This window comes from Carcharhinus amblyrhynchos, chromosome 21 (assembly GCF_965287045.1).
Source record: "Carcharhinus amblyrhynchos chromosome 21, sCarAmb.v2.hapA, whole genome shotgun sequence".
Lineage (NCBI taxonomy): Eukaryota > Metazoa > Chordata > Chondrichthyes > Carcharhiniformes > Carcharhinidae > Carcharhinus > Carcharhinus amblyrhynchos.
Genome location: NC_137344.1, coordinates 9,163,651 through 9,179,939, shown reverse-complemented (window position 1 = coordinate 9,179,939; position 16,289 = coordinate 9,163,651). Strand labels below are relative to the sequence as shown.

Below are 16,289 nucleotides of genomic sequence, written 5' to 3'. Positions count from 1 at the left end.
ATTTCCACATCTGCTTTGTTATCCCCCTTCCAAGCTCTCAGTTTTTATTCTTTCCGGGTTCCGAGTTGATCATCCTGTACCCTTCTTCCCGTCAGCATTCACAGCGTTCAAATCCATGTTTATTGCCCTGTACTTTTTTCTACAGGGGTGGCACAGTGATTAGCACTGCTGCCTCACAGCACCAGGGACCCGGGTTCAATTCTCCACTTGGGTCACTGTCTGTGCAGAGTCAGCACATTCTCCCCGTGTCTGCGTGGGTTTCCTCCAGGTGCTCCGGTTTCCTCCCACAGCCTGAAAGACCTGCTGGTTAGGGTGCATTGACCCGAACAGACGCCAAAGAGTGGCGACTAGGGGAATTTCACAGTAACTTCATAAACTATCCTGCCACACAAAAGCATTCAGGCTAAAATTAATAATCAAACTTAGTCACAAGTGAGGGAAGTACACAGAAGCACACATACAGCCGCTGTGATGTTTTATATGTGCGTCCAATTGTGAATTCCAGAGATGGATTGAGAGTTGAACCACAATAAGGGTTTTATCTCAGAAGAATGTTCTTCACACGAAAGCTGTGGAGAGGGGAGGGAAGCAGTTGATTGGGTTACGTGGAGAAACTGAGGTTGTTCTCCTTAGAGCAGAGAAGGCTAGGAGGAGATTTGAAGGGTTGCAGTTAGAGGTAATAAAGAGGGACTGTTTCCAATGGCTGATGGGTCAATAATCAGAGAGGACAGCTTTAACATGTTTGAACCCCAGGCCACATGAAGAAAAGGTTTTTACACACAATGACTGTCCGATGGGCTGGTGGATACAGATGCAAAATTACCTGATCTGGCCTATAGGTGACTGCAGATCTGCACCTCCCTGGTTGACCCTTAAATTTACCCCCTAAAGGGCAATTAGGGATGGGCAATAAATGCCGGCCCAGCCAGCAACACTCCCATCCCATGAAAAAAAATCCGTGGAGCTCAGTCACCAAGTCGAGGTTAGGGTCCATTCCCCACACAGTGGTGATCTCAGATGGCACAATCTTGCGGGTTAGGCAGTGTTCCTTGGCTTGCTGACTCAGCCTGGCTCTGGGTTGGAATTTGTGGCCCAGGGTCTGAAGACTAATGTCCCAGCCAAGCACAAAAAAAGCTTATGTATTAGTGTCACAATTACGTTAACACTGCAATGAAGTTACTGTGAAAATGAAAATGCTCATTGGAATTCAGAATGAGTGAGATTTTGTAGAAACATGTAAGATTATGAAGGGAATAGACAAGATAGAAATAGGGCGGTTGTTTCCACTGAAACTGGAACTGGGGGCCATGGCTTCAAAATAAGGGGGAGCAGATTTAGGACTGAGTTGAGGAGGAACTTGTTCATCCTAAGGGCTGTGAATGTGTGGAATTCCCTGCCCAGTGAAGCAGTTGAGGCTATCTTGTTGAATGTTTTTAAGGCAAGGCCAGATAAATTTTTGAACAGTAAAGGAATTAAGGGTTGTGGTGAGCAGGCGGCTAAGTGGAGCTGAGTCCACAAAAAAATCAGCCATGATCTTATTGAAAAGCTCGAGGAGCCAGACAGTCGACTCCTACTCCTGGTTCTTACGTGTTTTTACGATCCCTTAAGAGGCCGGATCTGGAGGATCATTGCAATCTCGGGAGGGTTAAGGCTCGGTGGAGGTTTCTTTCCTTCTTGCAAAAGACTGTTTGATCAAAAGCAGGAAGACCGGACAGTGAATGTTCAGATACGATTAAATGTCAGTGGGGGAAAGGGAAGCACTTCCAGTGGATTATTGTATGAAATTGTTCCTCACTGGCCAGTAAAACTGTTTACTTTTCCTCCTCCTATCCCCTTGCCCTGAAACCTCAGTGAATCGAAAGCCAATGTCACACTGCAGCATCTCTTGTGGCCAGTCAGTATGGGGGGGCAGCTGTTTCACTTTAAAGTTAATTTCACAGATCCTTCTTGAGATAATGACTGTTACGTTACACATGGTGGGTGGAGAGCTATTTGTTCAAGTTAGAAACTTGCATTTTTTTTTGACGTCCTCGGAGGTGGGATGTGGGATCACAAAGAATTTCACAGTACTCTTTGAAGGGTAGTCACTGTCGTAATGTCAGAAAGATGGTAGCTAAGTTGGACACAAGATCCCACACAGTACCGTGATAATCATAGAATCATAAATTCTACAGTGTAGAAAGAGGCCATTCGGCCCATCGAGCCTGCATTGACAGCAATCCCACCCTAGCCCTATCCCCGTAACCCCACATATTTACCCTGCTAATCTTCCTGACACCAAGGAGCAATTTGACATGGCTAATCAGCCTGACCAGATCATCTGCTGTTTGAGGAGTATATATTGGCCAGGACACGAGTGAGAGCTTTCCTGGCATGCTATCTTTAATATACACCCGAGAGAACAGGCCCAGCCTTGGTCTAACTAAAGAACAGCACCTCCAACAGTGCAGCATCCAGTATCCAATCTGGATACTTGTGGGACTTAAACCCACAACCTTCTGATCTAGATGTGAGAGTGCCATCCACTGAGTACATGGAAAGGCAGCTGTTTGCTGACACAGCTTCACGATGTCTTGTTGAGTGTATTCAAGATGGACATCAATAGATTTCTTGGGCAGTAGGGAAGTTGATGGATTTGCAAATAGTTTGCGAAGGTGGAGATGAGCTAGCAGGTCAGCCTTGGATGGAGGAATAGATTAGAAGTGCTCAGTGGCTGAATCCCGCTCCAAATTCTTGAGAGTCTTGGAAAGTCTGGTTCTGTTTTGAGGGTCTGATCTCAGCCTGATCTAACTTCTACTTGAGGCCTCCCCTTCCTATCCTTCACAAGGGAGGAGGAGACCACGTATCATTGTCCAGCAGGTTCTCAGGACTGCTCAGAGTCCTACATCAAATTCAAACTTCTCCAGCTGTGGGACAAGAGAGAATCTACCTGGGGAAATGGGATTGGGAGCTTTGACGTACCTAGGGAAATGGGATTGGGAGTATTGACGTACCTGGGGAAATGGGATTGGGAGCTTTGACGTACCTGGGGAAATGGGATTGGGAGTATTGATGTACCTGGGGAAATGGGATTAGGAGCATTGACGTACCTGGGGAAATGGGATTGGGAGCTTTGACGTACCTGGGGAAATGGGATTGGGAGTATTGATGTACCTGGGGAAATGGGATTAGGAGCATTGACGTACCTGGGGAAATGGGATTGGGAGCTTTGACGTACCTGGGGAAATGGGATTGGGAGCATTGACGTACCTGGGGAAATGGGATTGGGAGCATTGACGTACCTGGGGAAATGGGATTGGGAGCATTGACGTACCTGGGGAAATGGGATTGGGAGCATTGACGTACCTGGGGAGATGGGATTAGGAGCATTGACGTACCTGGGGAAATGGGATTGGGAGCATTGACGTACCTGGGGAAATGGGATTGGGAGCAGTGACGTACCTGGGGAAATGGGATTGGGAGCATTGACGTACCTGGGGAAATGGGATTGGGAGCATTGACGTACCTGGGGAAATGGGATTGGGAGCATTGACGTACCTGGGAAAATGGGATTGGGAGCTTTGATGTACCTGGGGAAATGGGATTGGGAGCATTGACGTACCTGGGGAAATGGGATTGGGAGATTTGATGTACCTGGGGAAATGGGATTGGGAGCATTGATGTACCTGGGGAAATGGGATTGGGAGATTTGACGTACCTGGGGAAATGGGATTGGGAGTATTGATGTACCTGAAGAAATGGGATTTGGAGCATGATATACCTGGGGAAATGGGATTGGGAGTATTGATGTACCTGGGGAAATGGGATTGGGAGTATTGATGTACCTGGAGAAATGGGATTGGGAGATTTGACATACCTGGGGAAATGGGATTGGGAGATTCGATGTACCCAGGGAAATGGGATTGGGAGTATTGACGTACCTGGGGAGATGGGATTAGGAGCATTGACCTATCTGGGGAAATGGGATTGGGAGATTCGATGTACCTGGGGAAATGGGATTGGGAGCTTTTATGTACTCCGGGAAGATGGGATTGGGAGATTTGATGCACCCCGGGGAAATGGGATTGAGAGCTTCGGTGAACTCCAGGAAATGGGATTGGGAGAATTGGTGGGAATTGACGTAATTTGAGATGAGGATTGCATGATTTGATTGGGCCTTGCAGTGAGCAGCCACTTTGTACAACTTAGAGCAACCCCTCTGATTTGAGTTTTCTCTCCTGTCCAAATGTCCCAATCCAGTCAGCTGATTCCAGCTGCTGTTCTTGAACTAACTGTTAGCAGATGTGATGAGCTTTTTAGGCTAAGTCACTGTCTGAACTCCCCATCCACCATAAGCTTACCATCCAAGCCCAGGGCCTCAGCTGGCAATGTAGCTGCAATGGGAGAACTCACTGCAGGAGATTCCACAAACAGCACACTCAGCCCAGCAAGAGATGTGGCTGAGTTATTTTGGACGCACCTTCATACAGAAGGATGTGTTATCAATGTTATTTTGCAGTCTCGGATATTAGTGCCAGTGGGTGTTGCTGACTTGGCCCAGTGTTTATTGCTGATCCTGAATAGTCCTTGAGAAGGTGGTGTTGAGCTGCCTTCCTGAATAGCTGCAGTTCATGCAGTGTAGGTACATCCACAGTGCTGTTAGGGAAGGAGCTCCAGGATTTTGACTCAGCGACAATGGAGGAATGGTGATCTATTTCCAACTTGGGTTGGTGTGTTATTGGAGGAGAACTTGCAGGAGGTGATGTTCCCATACATTCTGTATTTATAGCACATAAACGGGCCATTCACTCCAAATGTTCCATGCTAGCATTGATGCCCCGTACAAGCCTCTTCCATCTCTTCAGTCCATTCTTTATCCCTCCATCCCTTATGTGTTCTCCAGCTTCCCCTTAAATGTATCCAAACCATTCACCTCAGCTGTTGGAAAGTAGCTGGATTCAACTGAATACAACCAAGACTGGCAAAGTCATGGCAGTACCACTCAGCTGGCATCACCCCACTGTCAGCCAGCTCTGTGTAATAGTACAGGAACCAACCAATCCTGACAATGAGTAGATAGATAGCCAAGAACATGATGTGGGGGTGGTGGGGTCAGTGGGTCACAGTGGGGTCAGTGGGTCAGTGGGCTGCTATGGAGTCAATGGGTTACAGTTGGGTTAATGAACCACTGTGACATCAGTGCGCCACAGGAGGATCAGTGGGTCAATGGACTGCAGTGGGTCAGTGGGCCACCATGAGGTCAATGGACCTCAGTGGGTCAATGGGTTATGGTGGGGTCAGTGGGCCACAGAGGGGTCAATGAGCTGCAGTGGGTGAATGGGCTGTGCTGGGGTCAATGGGCAATGGGCTGCAGTGGGAAGGGCACAGGATTAGAAATGAATGGTTAATGCAATGTGTTGCCTCTTGTTTGACTCTCTGTCTCTGTCACCCAGGTGCTGATTGTGACGTGGACTCTGCCGCCCGCTACGTTGCCAACCAGTTCCTGTCGCTCAACAGGAGCCCATCAAAGTTGATCTACCATCACTTCACAACTGCCACCGACACCTCCAATGTCCAAGTTGTCTTCCAGGTGGTCATGGACACCATTATAAAAGAGAACCTGCAAGCTGTTTCACTGCTTTAATCCTGGGCAGAGTTGTGTGAGGGGGAGAGGGGGTGGGGGTTGGGGAGAAACGGTTCACCCACAAGGTGGTTGGTGCGGCTCAGGATTTCAGTGCAGCCACGGATAGAAGACACAGAACCTCAGACCCTCCAAACAGCCGTCCTTACAACTACTGACTTATCACAGTGAACATGTTGAGATACCCGTCTTCAGCCACCTCCTTTGTATCGACGAGGAGGGCGAAGATGGTGAGACTCTTAACATTTCAATATTTTAATCGCACACCGACCCACTGGGGGGGGGGTGAAGGTAAGTTGTATGAAGGATATTTAAATCTCCACGTCCCCACTATACAAGAGGGCACTGTGGATTCAATAACGCTAACGCAGTCTTGGCCAAGTGATGGCTGAAGGGCAAGTTTCTATCAGCTTGGACATCTTCCCTCTCGGGCAAGCTTCTGGTTCCTGATTCCAGAGCCCAGGATTGGGGCAGTGGTGGCAGCTGGTTGGCGGGTGTCTCCAGTCTAGTTTCTTCAGACAAGGTATGGGGGCAAAACGGAATCTGCCACTGCATCTATCTGATCCAAACCCCTCACCATGGTGCATTGTCCTCAATCAGTATTGCAAACCAGCATGGACAGTTACAATCCTGAACACCTAGAACTGTGACCTCTCATTGAACTAATAATCTCTCCACGATACGGAACTTTCAAACTCTCCACCTATTAATGTCCCAGTTAATTGCTGCCTGAAGCCCATTCCCTGTTTTTCAAGCAGACGTTTGAATTTGATTTAAGGTCTGTGGGGATGTTGCCTCAGTGCAATCTGTTGTATTGTTAATATTGAATGACAAGTGTTGCACTGGTAGACATTCAGAATAAAGTACAGTTAATGATCCTTCAAACTTGTCTCCGCCCCCTCTTCATGCAGAAGGAACATTCACCGCAGATAATTAGGTTATAAATATGGAAAGAATTAAACCCTCTGCTTTAGCTTGGCTTCTTTAAAACATGAATTGAGTCTATTGAATGGCAAGACCTGTCCTGAAACTAGTTTACCCTCCTGTGCCTCCAGTGAGGAGGTGAGGGGTTTACCAATGGAGGTTAAATTTCCCAATAGCCCTCGTCACTGCGGGAGTTTGCACATTCTCCTGGTGTCTGCCTGGGTTTCCTCCACATTGGTGGTTGAGTGGTACAGTGGTCAGCACTGCTGCCTCGCAGCATCAGGGACCCGGGTTTGACTCCCAGCTTGAGTTGTTGCCTGTGTAGAGTTTGCACATTCTCCCCATGTCTGCATGGGTTTCCTCCGCGTGCTCTGGTTTCCTCCCACGGTCCAAAGATGTGCTGGTTAGATTGATTGACCATGCTATATTGCTCCTTAGTGTCGGGGGGATTGGAGGGTAAATGACGCAGATGATGGGGATTCTTGTCGATGCAGACTCGATGGGTCGAGTGGCGTCCTCCTGCACTTTGAGGGATTCTACGATTCAAGGAGGACTTGGATGTTTCTGAATAGTTTTGAGGTTCAAAAGCATGGGACATCACTTCTCAGTTTCTCAAATGGTGAAGAGGTAGAATTGCCTTGGTAACAAATTAAGGAGAAACTGAGAGTACAAAGAGCAGACCAAGAAGAAAAATGGGCTGGGTGGGGGGTGAGATGTTTTTGATTTGTCACATGTACTATATTCAGTGAAACGTATCATTTCTTATGCGCTATACAGACAAAGCATACTGTTCATAGAGTACATAGGGAGAAGGAAAGGAGAGAGTGCAGAATGTAGTGATACAGTCACAGCTAGGGTGTAGCGAAAGATCAATTTAATGCAAGGTAAGTCCATTCAAAAGTCTGATGGCAGCAGGGAAGAAGCTGTTCTTGAGTCGGTTGACATGCTACCGCAGATTTTTTTGTCTGCTTCTTGTGGGAAGAAGGCGGAAGACAGGATGTCTGAGGTGCGTGGGATCCTGGTTATGCTGTAGGCTTTTCCGGGGCAGTGGGGTGTGGACTGAGGGAGGGTTGAAGAAAGCTGCAGGGGGAGCAGGAAGATGTCAATGGTTCCATTGTGAAAATGAACAAATAAAAAGATGAAGGGAATGTATTGAAAGATTGAGGAAGAAGTGAGAAGCAGAGTTGGAAAGGGAAGCATTGGAACTAGATTGATGTTGCAATCCTCTGAATTGCAGAACCCTCTGTTTTAACAGTAAAGTGCTGAGTATTATGGACTGGGAGGGTTGGCGATAAGTTTGCTGATCTCTGACCTTCACTAAGGTGTTGCAGAATTCTTCCCACTTTAAAAAAAACTGCAGGTGACGCCATGAACACTTTTTTTAAAGATGTTTAGGCGGGTGGCATAATAGTATTGTCACTGGACTAGTAATCCAGAGGCCCAGGCCAATGTTCTAAGGGCATGGGTTCAAATCCCACTGAGGCAGCTGAATTTAAGTTCAATTAATTTAAGAAAAGCTGGAATTGAAAGCTAGGCTGGATGGTGGCGATCGTGAAGCTATCGTTGATTGTTGTAAGGAAACCCCATCTGGTTCACTGAAGTCCTTTAGGGAAGGAAATCTGCCACCTTACCTGGTCTGGCCTACATGTAGCTCCAGACCCAGAGCAATGTCAGTGACCCTTAATTATTCCCTGAAATATTTGGTTCAAGGGCAATTAGGGATCAGCAACAAATGCTGGTTTTGACAGCAATGCCCACATCCCCTGTGAGAATAAAAAAAACTAATTATTATAGTGTTGAAATGTTTAAGATGCTACGCTGTGTTGGCTCTTGTTAAATTGACACAATTCAGGCAACTCAGATTTAAGAATGTAAGAGATAGGAGCAGGAGGAGGCCATTCAGCCCCTCTAGCCTGCTCTGCCGTTCAGTGGGGTGATCCAGCATTCCTCACGTCCACTTTCCTGTCCTTTCCCCGTAACCCTTGATTCACTTACTGATCAAAAATCTATCTCAGCGTCTGTGTATTGTATATATATAATACAAGGACTTTGCCCCCACAGCTCACTGTGGCAAGGAGTTCCAAAGACTCGCAACCATCTGAGAGAAAAATTCCTCTTCATCTCAGTCTTAAATTGGCACCCCTTTATTCTGAGACTATTCCCTCTGATCCTGGACTCCCCCAGAAGGGGGAACATCCTTTCAGCATTTACTCTGTCAAGCCCCTTAGCATCCAATATGCTTCAATGAGATCACCTCTCATTCTTCCAAGTTCCAATGAGTTGAGTCCCAACTTGTTTAACCTTTCCTCATAAGACAATCCTTTCTTACCAGGGATCGACCTACTGATCCTTCTCTGAACTGCCTCCAATGAAATAACATTTTCCCTTAAATAAGGGGATTCAAACTGCTCTCAGTCCTCCAGATGTGGTCTCGTCTGTACCTTGTACATTTGCAGCAAGACTTCCCATCTCTTATACTCCAAACCCCTTGAAATAAGGGCCAACATTCCATTAGCCTTTCTGATTACCTGCTGCACCTATTCGCTAGCTTTCTGTGTTTCGTGCACAAGTTCCCCAAAGTCTCTTTGTGTTGCAGCTTTCTGCAGTTTTTATCCATTTAAATAATACTTTATTCTTTTGATCTTCCTCCCAAATTGAACAACTTCACATTTTCCCATGTTATTCTGTATTTGCCAATTTTTTCCCACTTACTTAACTTCAATATCTGCCTGTAAACTGCTTGTATCCCTCTCACAAGGTGCCATTTCACCTATTTTTGTGTCACCTGCAGAGTGGGCTACAGTACATTCACTTCCTTCCTCCAAGTCATTAAAATCTAATGTAAACAGTTGTGGTCCCAGCACTGGTCCCTGTGGAACCCCACTGGTTAACAGCTCGCCAACTGAAAGTGAATCCCTTATCCCCACTCGCTGGCTTCTGCCTGTTAGCTGATTCTCTATCCGTGCCAATGTGCCACTCCAACAATATCAGCTCTTATTTTATTACTTAACCTTTTGTGAGGTACTTTGTCAAAGGCCTTCTGAAAACCAGTTGTTCCCCTCTCTACACTCTGGTTGAGATTTCTTGAAAAACTCTCATAAATTAGAGATGATTTCCTTCCATGAAGCCATACTGTTGCTTTCTGTCTTATAGAAGTTTGCAGAAAGCCTACAGTGCAGGAGGAGGCCATTCAGCCCATCGAGTCTGCACTGACCGCCGTCCCACTTGGACCCTATTCCTGTAACCTTCATACTTGCCCTGCTAATTCCCCGACACTTGGGTCAATTTACCACGGGAAAATCAACTTAACCCTTACATCTTTGGAATGTACCTGGAGGAAACCCACACAGACACGGGGAGAATGTGCGGACTCCACACAGGCAGTGACCCGAGCCGGGAATCGAACCCAGGTCCCTGACGCTGTGAGGCAGCAGTGCCACCGTGTCGCCCCCATTACATCACCGTTTGTAAAGTTGACTCAGACAGTGGCAGCGAAATGGATTTGTCTGTAATGTTTGATTGTGAGACCCAAAATTCTCTGCGTGATTTTTTTTAATTGCCTGGGCTAGGGAGGGTGATAGCTGACAGCTTGGAATGGATGTGACTCATTCAATACAATGTTTGGTGTCTTTAATTATTCACACCCCAAACTTGACAAATGTGCGCAGACACACACACACACACACACACAGCAGCCGGTGCGAGAGCAGAGGAAGGAGAGGACCTCCTGGTGGGCTTGCTCCTGGGTGTAGCCAAGCTGGGCATTAATAGGTTCAGGCAGCGGGCAGTCAGGGATCGAGTGCGTGGGGGTGGGTGGGTGCATTCACCATCCTAACTGCCTGGTCCTTTACCATGGCCAAGTTCACTGCTGGGTGATTCTGGAAAGGGATAATGTGGCTGTCTGCCAACACCATCGAGACCTTCCGTACTCACTGGGCACAGTGACTTCACAACCCTCTTAATCACATTGTGTTTTAATGTTTTAAGTTTCTTTTCAGGTTCTGTTAACTCTGAAGCAGCATTCTTTTAAGCAACTATATTTTAGTGGGTCCCACAGTACATTGATTAGGCTATTTGATTATATTTATTTACTAGTGCCACAAGTAGGCTTAAACATTAACACTGCAATGAAGTTACTGCGAGAATCCCCTAGTTGCTACACGCCAGCAACTGTTCGGGTACACTGTGGGCGAATTTACCATGATCAGTGCACCTAACCAGCACGTCTTTCGAACTGTGGGAGGAAACTAGAGCGCCCGAAGGAAACCCAGGCTGACATGGAGAGTGTGTGCAGGCTCCACACAGACAGTGACCCAAGCCGGGAATCTAATCTGGGTCCCCGGCACTGTGGGGCAGCAGTGCTAACCCCTGTTAATGCAAAGAAGAATGCATGCACAATGACGCACATGCACACACTCTCTGTCCCACTCTCTCTGTCCCAATCTATCACACATGCACACACATTTATCCACAAGCACCCATTGTTGCTGTCCCACTCTCTCTGTCGCACTCTATCACACATTTACACACACACACACATTTAAACACAAGCACCCATTGTTTCTGTTGCACTCTATCACACATTTACACGTGTATACATATCCACACAGATGTACACTCATGCTGATATGCACACTCACCTGCAGATGCACTCATTCTCAAGCACGTACACACAGGAAGAAAGTAACTTTTTTTTGTATAGTCACCTTTCTAAAACATTTACTGCAGGGTTATACTTTCTGAAACAAAAACAGAAAATACTGGGAAGTCTCAGTAGGTCAGACAGTGTCTGGAGAGAGAATGGATGTAGAAATGCCAGTGTTGGACTGGGTTATCATGCCATCATCTCACATGAGAACACCATCCACCAGGTACGTGATACATACTCTTGTAACTCGGCCAATGTTGTCTACCTGATAGGCTGCAGGAAAGGATGTCCCAAGGCATGGTACATTGGGGAGACCATGCAGACGCTACGACGATGGATGAACGAACACCGCTTGACAATCACCAGGCAAGACTGTTCTCTTCCAGTTGGCGAACACTTCAGAGGTCACGGGCATTCAGCCTCTGATCTTTGGGTAAGCGTTCGCTAAGGTGGCCTTCTCAACACATGACAATGCAGAATCACTGAGCAGAGACTGACAGCCAAGTTCCACACACATGAGGATGGCCTCAACCGGTTCATGTCACCCTATCTGTAACCCCCACAACTTGCCTGGACTTGCAAAATCTCACTAACTTTCCTGTCTGGAAATAATACACATCTCTTTAACCTGTGCTTAATGCTCACTCCACTCACATTGTCTGTACCTTTAAGATTTGATTAGCTGTAAAGACTCGCATTCCAATCATTATTCATGTGAATTGAGTTTGTATCTTTATATGCCCTGTTTGTGAACAGAACTTCCACTCACCTGACTAAGGAACAACCAGTTCCAAAAGCTAGTGGCGTTTGCTACAAATAAACCTGTTGGACTTTAACCTAGTGCTGTGAGACTTTGTATTGAGAGAGAATGGAGCCAGCGGTTTGAGTGCAGATGACCCTTCCAAACTCGAACAGTGTTTTGCATCTATTTTTTTCTGAATATCAATTGCTTTTTGCACGATTTATCGTTACTGAATATTGGAAAGCTGCTTTTATTCCTCTTCCCTTGAGTTTAATTTTCTCTGAACTGTTTTCCTGGGAGTTATTGCTGGGTATTAGAAGGCCAGCGAAGTAGATATTTTGACGCTCGATTAGACGCTCTTTCACGTTTTAAGGCTGAAACATAATGAATTCATTCTGTCACAGACACACAAGAATCGTACCAATGCACAGCTCCTTTATTGAATGAGTTTCCATACATATTGAGATGCATTTTTATATTATATCGGCAATCAATCATTAACAAATGTCACATTCCGAGGAACCGCCCTGCAGCAAAATAATTAGTGAGGTTTAACATATTTTAACACATATTGGAGTTACAGAGAGTTCGGGTTCAATTCTAAATTGTTCAAAATGGGTAGAAATAATAAGACATTCAGTGTCAGCGACCGTCTGTAGGGTTTGTTGTTATTTTTTGTTAGGGGACGGGGAGATCAAGCGTTCACACAGTCCTGTGAATCCAGCGACAGGTATACATCGGCCTTGCACTGGAAGGTGTTTAGTCCATCTTGAAGCAGTTCACAGCTCTGCAGATTGGGAGAGATATCCTTCACACAGACAGCCTGTGGAAAGAGCCACACACACAACAGTTTATTCACCTTCACACTCTAGAATGAAACAAGACAATACAGGAACTCAGTGTAAAGCGAACATTGACAATCATGGACGGTTTTTGTTTTATAATCTGTCCTTCACACACCAGCACGTTGCACATTTTCAGCCTGTATCTGTTTGTATGGATTTTAGCTCTGGTTAGCATCAGTGCAATTTCCTCATATCGGGAAGGAGGGTGAGGGAGGGAGGGGGAGAGGGAGGGAGGGAGGGAGGGGGTGTGAGGGAGGGAGCCTGAGGGAGGGGGAGTGAGTGAGGGGGTGTGAGGGAGGGAGCCTGAGGGAGGGGGAGTGAGTGAGGGGGTGTGAGGGAGGGAGCCTGAGGGAGGGGGAGTGAGGGGGTGTGAGGGAGGGAGCCTGAGGGAGGGGGTGTGAGGGAGGGAGCCTGAGGGAGGAGGAGTGAGTGAGGGGGTGTGAGGGAGGGGGAGTGAGGCTGAGGCTGTCTGGCCACAAATCTGTTCCTCACAAATATTCCCACTTCACAGCCTGACTTTCTGTAAAACTGAGGCTGATGGAGAGAGCCCACAGCCCATCATCCTCCCCCTCACCCTCTCCTCCTCACCCTTTCTCCCCCTGCACCCTCTTGCCTCTCACCCTCTCTTCCCCTCCTCCTCGCCTGCTCATCCTCTTCCCCTCACTCTCTCTCCCTCCTCACTCTCCCCCTTCCCCTCCCTCCTTCTCCCCACTCCCTCACCCTCACCCTCTCCCTCATCCTCTGTCCCTCCCTCACCCTCTCCCTCATCCTCTGTCCCTCCCTCACCCTCTCCCTCATCCTCTGACCCTCCCTCACCCTCTCCCTCATCCTCTGACCCTCCCTCACCCTCTCCCTCATCCTCTGTCCCTCCCTCACCCTCTCCCTCATCCTCTGTCCCTCCCTCACCCTCTCCCTCATCCTCTGTCCCTCCCTCCCCTCTCCCTCACTATCTGGAGTGTGTTTGCTGGTATTCTGTTTTTAAAAGTTTAATTATTGCAAACAGTTTAAAACAGCAATAGGGAACTTTCTCAGTAACCCACTCAGCAGCTCCCGCCGGGTCCTAAAGTCCACCGCACCCAACAAACATTCTGAGATTTTACATTGAATTTTCAAAGCTAGCCTTAAATAACCATCTCTTAAAAGTAACATCTTCGTGCAGGTTAAAAACGAGGATTTTGTTTAAGGAGCATTTTAGATTTCTTTATGAAGTCTTCCTGTGCGGTCCCTTTCTCTTTGCCACTTATTGTATCTCTCCCATAGTTTGTCCCTTTCTATGGTCTATCTCTATAAATCTTCCCTTTCTCTCTGTCCCTCTCTTGCCCCCATACCCTCTCACTCTGTGTTCTCCCGCCCCAAGTCTGTGAATTGTTTTCCTCTCCCACTCTCTCTCTGCCCCACTCTCTCTCTGTCTGTCCCAATCTCTCTCTGTCTGCCCCATTTCTCTGTCCCACTCTCTCTGTCCCACTCTCTCTCTCTCTGCCCCACTCTCTCTCTCTCTGCCCCACTCGCTCTCTCTGCCCCATTCCCTCCGTCCCACTGTCTCTGCCCCCTCCCTCTGTGCCCCTCCCTCTGCACCCCTCCCCCACTCCCTCTGTCCCACTATCTCTGTCCTACTCTCTCTGCCCCACTCTCCCTTATTCTCTCCTTCTCTCTGTGTTTCCTCACTCTCTGCTCCCTTTCTCTCTCCCCCTCTCTGTGTTCTCTCCCCCCTGTGTTCTTCCACCCTTTTCCACTCTCTCTGCCCCATTCTCTCTTTTCCTCTGTCCTCCCTTTCTCGCTCCCCTTCTCTGTTCTCTCCCCCTCTCTGCGTTCTCTCCCCGCTCTGCGTTCTCTCCCCCTCTCTGCGTTCTCTCCCCCTCTCTCTCCGCCCCACTCTCTCCGACCCTCTCCCTGTTCCACTCTCTCCGTCCCACTCTCTACATCCTACTGTCCCCGACCCATCCTCCCTGACCCACTCTCTCCATCCCACTCTCCGCCCCACTCTCTGCTCCACTCTCCCCGCCCCACTCTCTATGTTCCACTCTCTCTGTCCCCCTCTGTCTGCTCCTCCCTCTCTCTGCCCACTTTCTCTGTCCCACTCTCCCTCCATCTGTTCCTGATTAAATTTTTCTCTCCTCCCCTGTCTGTTATTGTGACTCTTTGTCTCTCTGTTCTCTCCTTCCCTCTCTCCCTCTGTTATTTTTCCCTTCTCTCTCTGTTCTCTCTTTCCCTCTTGGTCTGTTCTCCCTTTCTTCTCTCCCCCTCTGATCTCTTTTCCTCCCTCTCTGTTTTCTTCCCCCTCTCTCTCTGTTCTTTTCTCTCTCTCACTGTTCTCTTCCCTTTTGTTTCCCCTGCCTTCTCTCCCTCTCCCTCTCTGTTCCTTCTTTCCTTATTTTCTTTTTCTCTCTCTATTTCTGTTCTCTTTCCCTCCATCTCTGTTCTTTCCTTTCCCTCTGTTGTTCTCCCTTTCTCTCCTCTCTCTCTGTTCTCCCCTTTCTGTGTTCTCTCTCGCTGTTTTATCTCTTTTGCTCTATTCTCCCTCTCCCTCTGTTCTCCCTTTCCTCTCCTCCTCACTGTGTTTTCACTCCCTCTCTCTGTTCTCTCTTCCTTTCCCTCTCCCCTCACTGTGTTCTCTTTGTGTGTTCCCTCTTTCCCTTTATTCTTTCCTTCTCCCCCTCTTTGTTTTTTTCTCCCCCTGTGTTTTCTTTCCCTCTTTCTCCCTTTCCCTCTCCCCCTTTCTGTGTTCTCTCTTTCTCTGTGTTCTCTCTTTTCCCTTGTTCTCCCTTTCTCTCTCCCTCTCTCTGTGTTCCCTCACTCTCTGTTCTCTCTCTCTCTCCCTTTCTCTGTGTTCTCTCTTTTCCCTTGTTCTCCCTTTCTCTCTCCCTTTCTCTGTGTTCCCTCACTCTCTGTTCTCCCTGTTTCTCCCCCCCCTCTTTGTGTTCTCTCCCCCTCTGTGTTCTTCCACCCTCTCTGTGTTCCTTCCCTCTCTCTGTGTTCCTTCCCTCTCTCTGTGTTCTCTCCCTCTTTCTCTCTCTCTGTTCTCTCCCCCTCTCTGTGTTCTCTCTCTATCTCTCTCTTTTCCTTTCCCCCTCTGTGACTCCCCTCCTCTCTGTGTTCTCTCTTTCTCTCTAGGTCCTGTCTCTCTCTCTCTCTCTCTCTGTGTTCTTTCGCTCTGTGTGTCCTCTCCCCTTGTACTCACCATGTTTTTAATCAGAGTTTGTCTCGGTGGTCCTCCCAGCTCCGGGTACACACTGTTCTCTGCTGATTCTGCCCCGGGGCTGGGCTCTGACCGGCGGGAATAAGGCGAGCGGCGGATCCCGGACAGCAGCCCGGAGGCTCTGCCCACGGAGTAGTAACTGGGGCCGGCAGCCTGCTTGTACCAAGCCTCGGCCGGGCTGGGCAGCAGGCTGGACAGGAGCACACACAGCACGGCCAGTTTGAGGGGCACTTCCAGCGCTGGCATCCTGTAGCTCTAAGTTTCACTGTCTGTCTGACAGTCTGTCTGTGCCTGTCTGTCTGTCTGACAGTCTG

At 48.0% G+C, this 16,289-nt stretch overlaps 2 protein-coding genes across 2 annotated transcripts in view; one reads left to right on the top strand and one right to left on the bottom strand.

The window, feature by feature from the left end:
* gnav1 (guanine nucleotide binding protein (G protein) alpha v1) overlaps positions 1-6,595 on the top strand; it is a 125,788-nt gene extending 119,193 nt beyond the window's left edge. The window contains exon 9 of the mRNA XM_080209455.1: positions 5,433-6,595. Coding sequence (XP_080065581.1) covers positions 5,433-5,623 — 191 coding nt within the window. The 3' untranslated portion in view covers positions 5,624-6,595. The remainder of the gene's footprint in view (positions 1-5,432) is intronic.
* Positions 6,596-12,347: 5,752 nt separating this feature from the next.
* npb (neuropeptide B) lies at positions 12,348-16,289 on the bottom strand. Its single transcript, XM_080209179.1, has 2 exons — positions 15,958-16,289; positions 12,348-12,757 (listed from the first exon to the last, which is right to left on the bottom strand). The coding sequence occupies exons 1-2, from the start codon at positions 16,219-16,221 to the stop codon at positions 12,629-12,631; spliced, it is 393 nt and encodes a 130-aa protein (XP_080065305.1). The 5' UTR covers positions 16,222-16,289; the 3' UTR covers positions 12,348-12,628.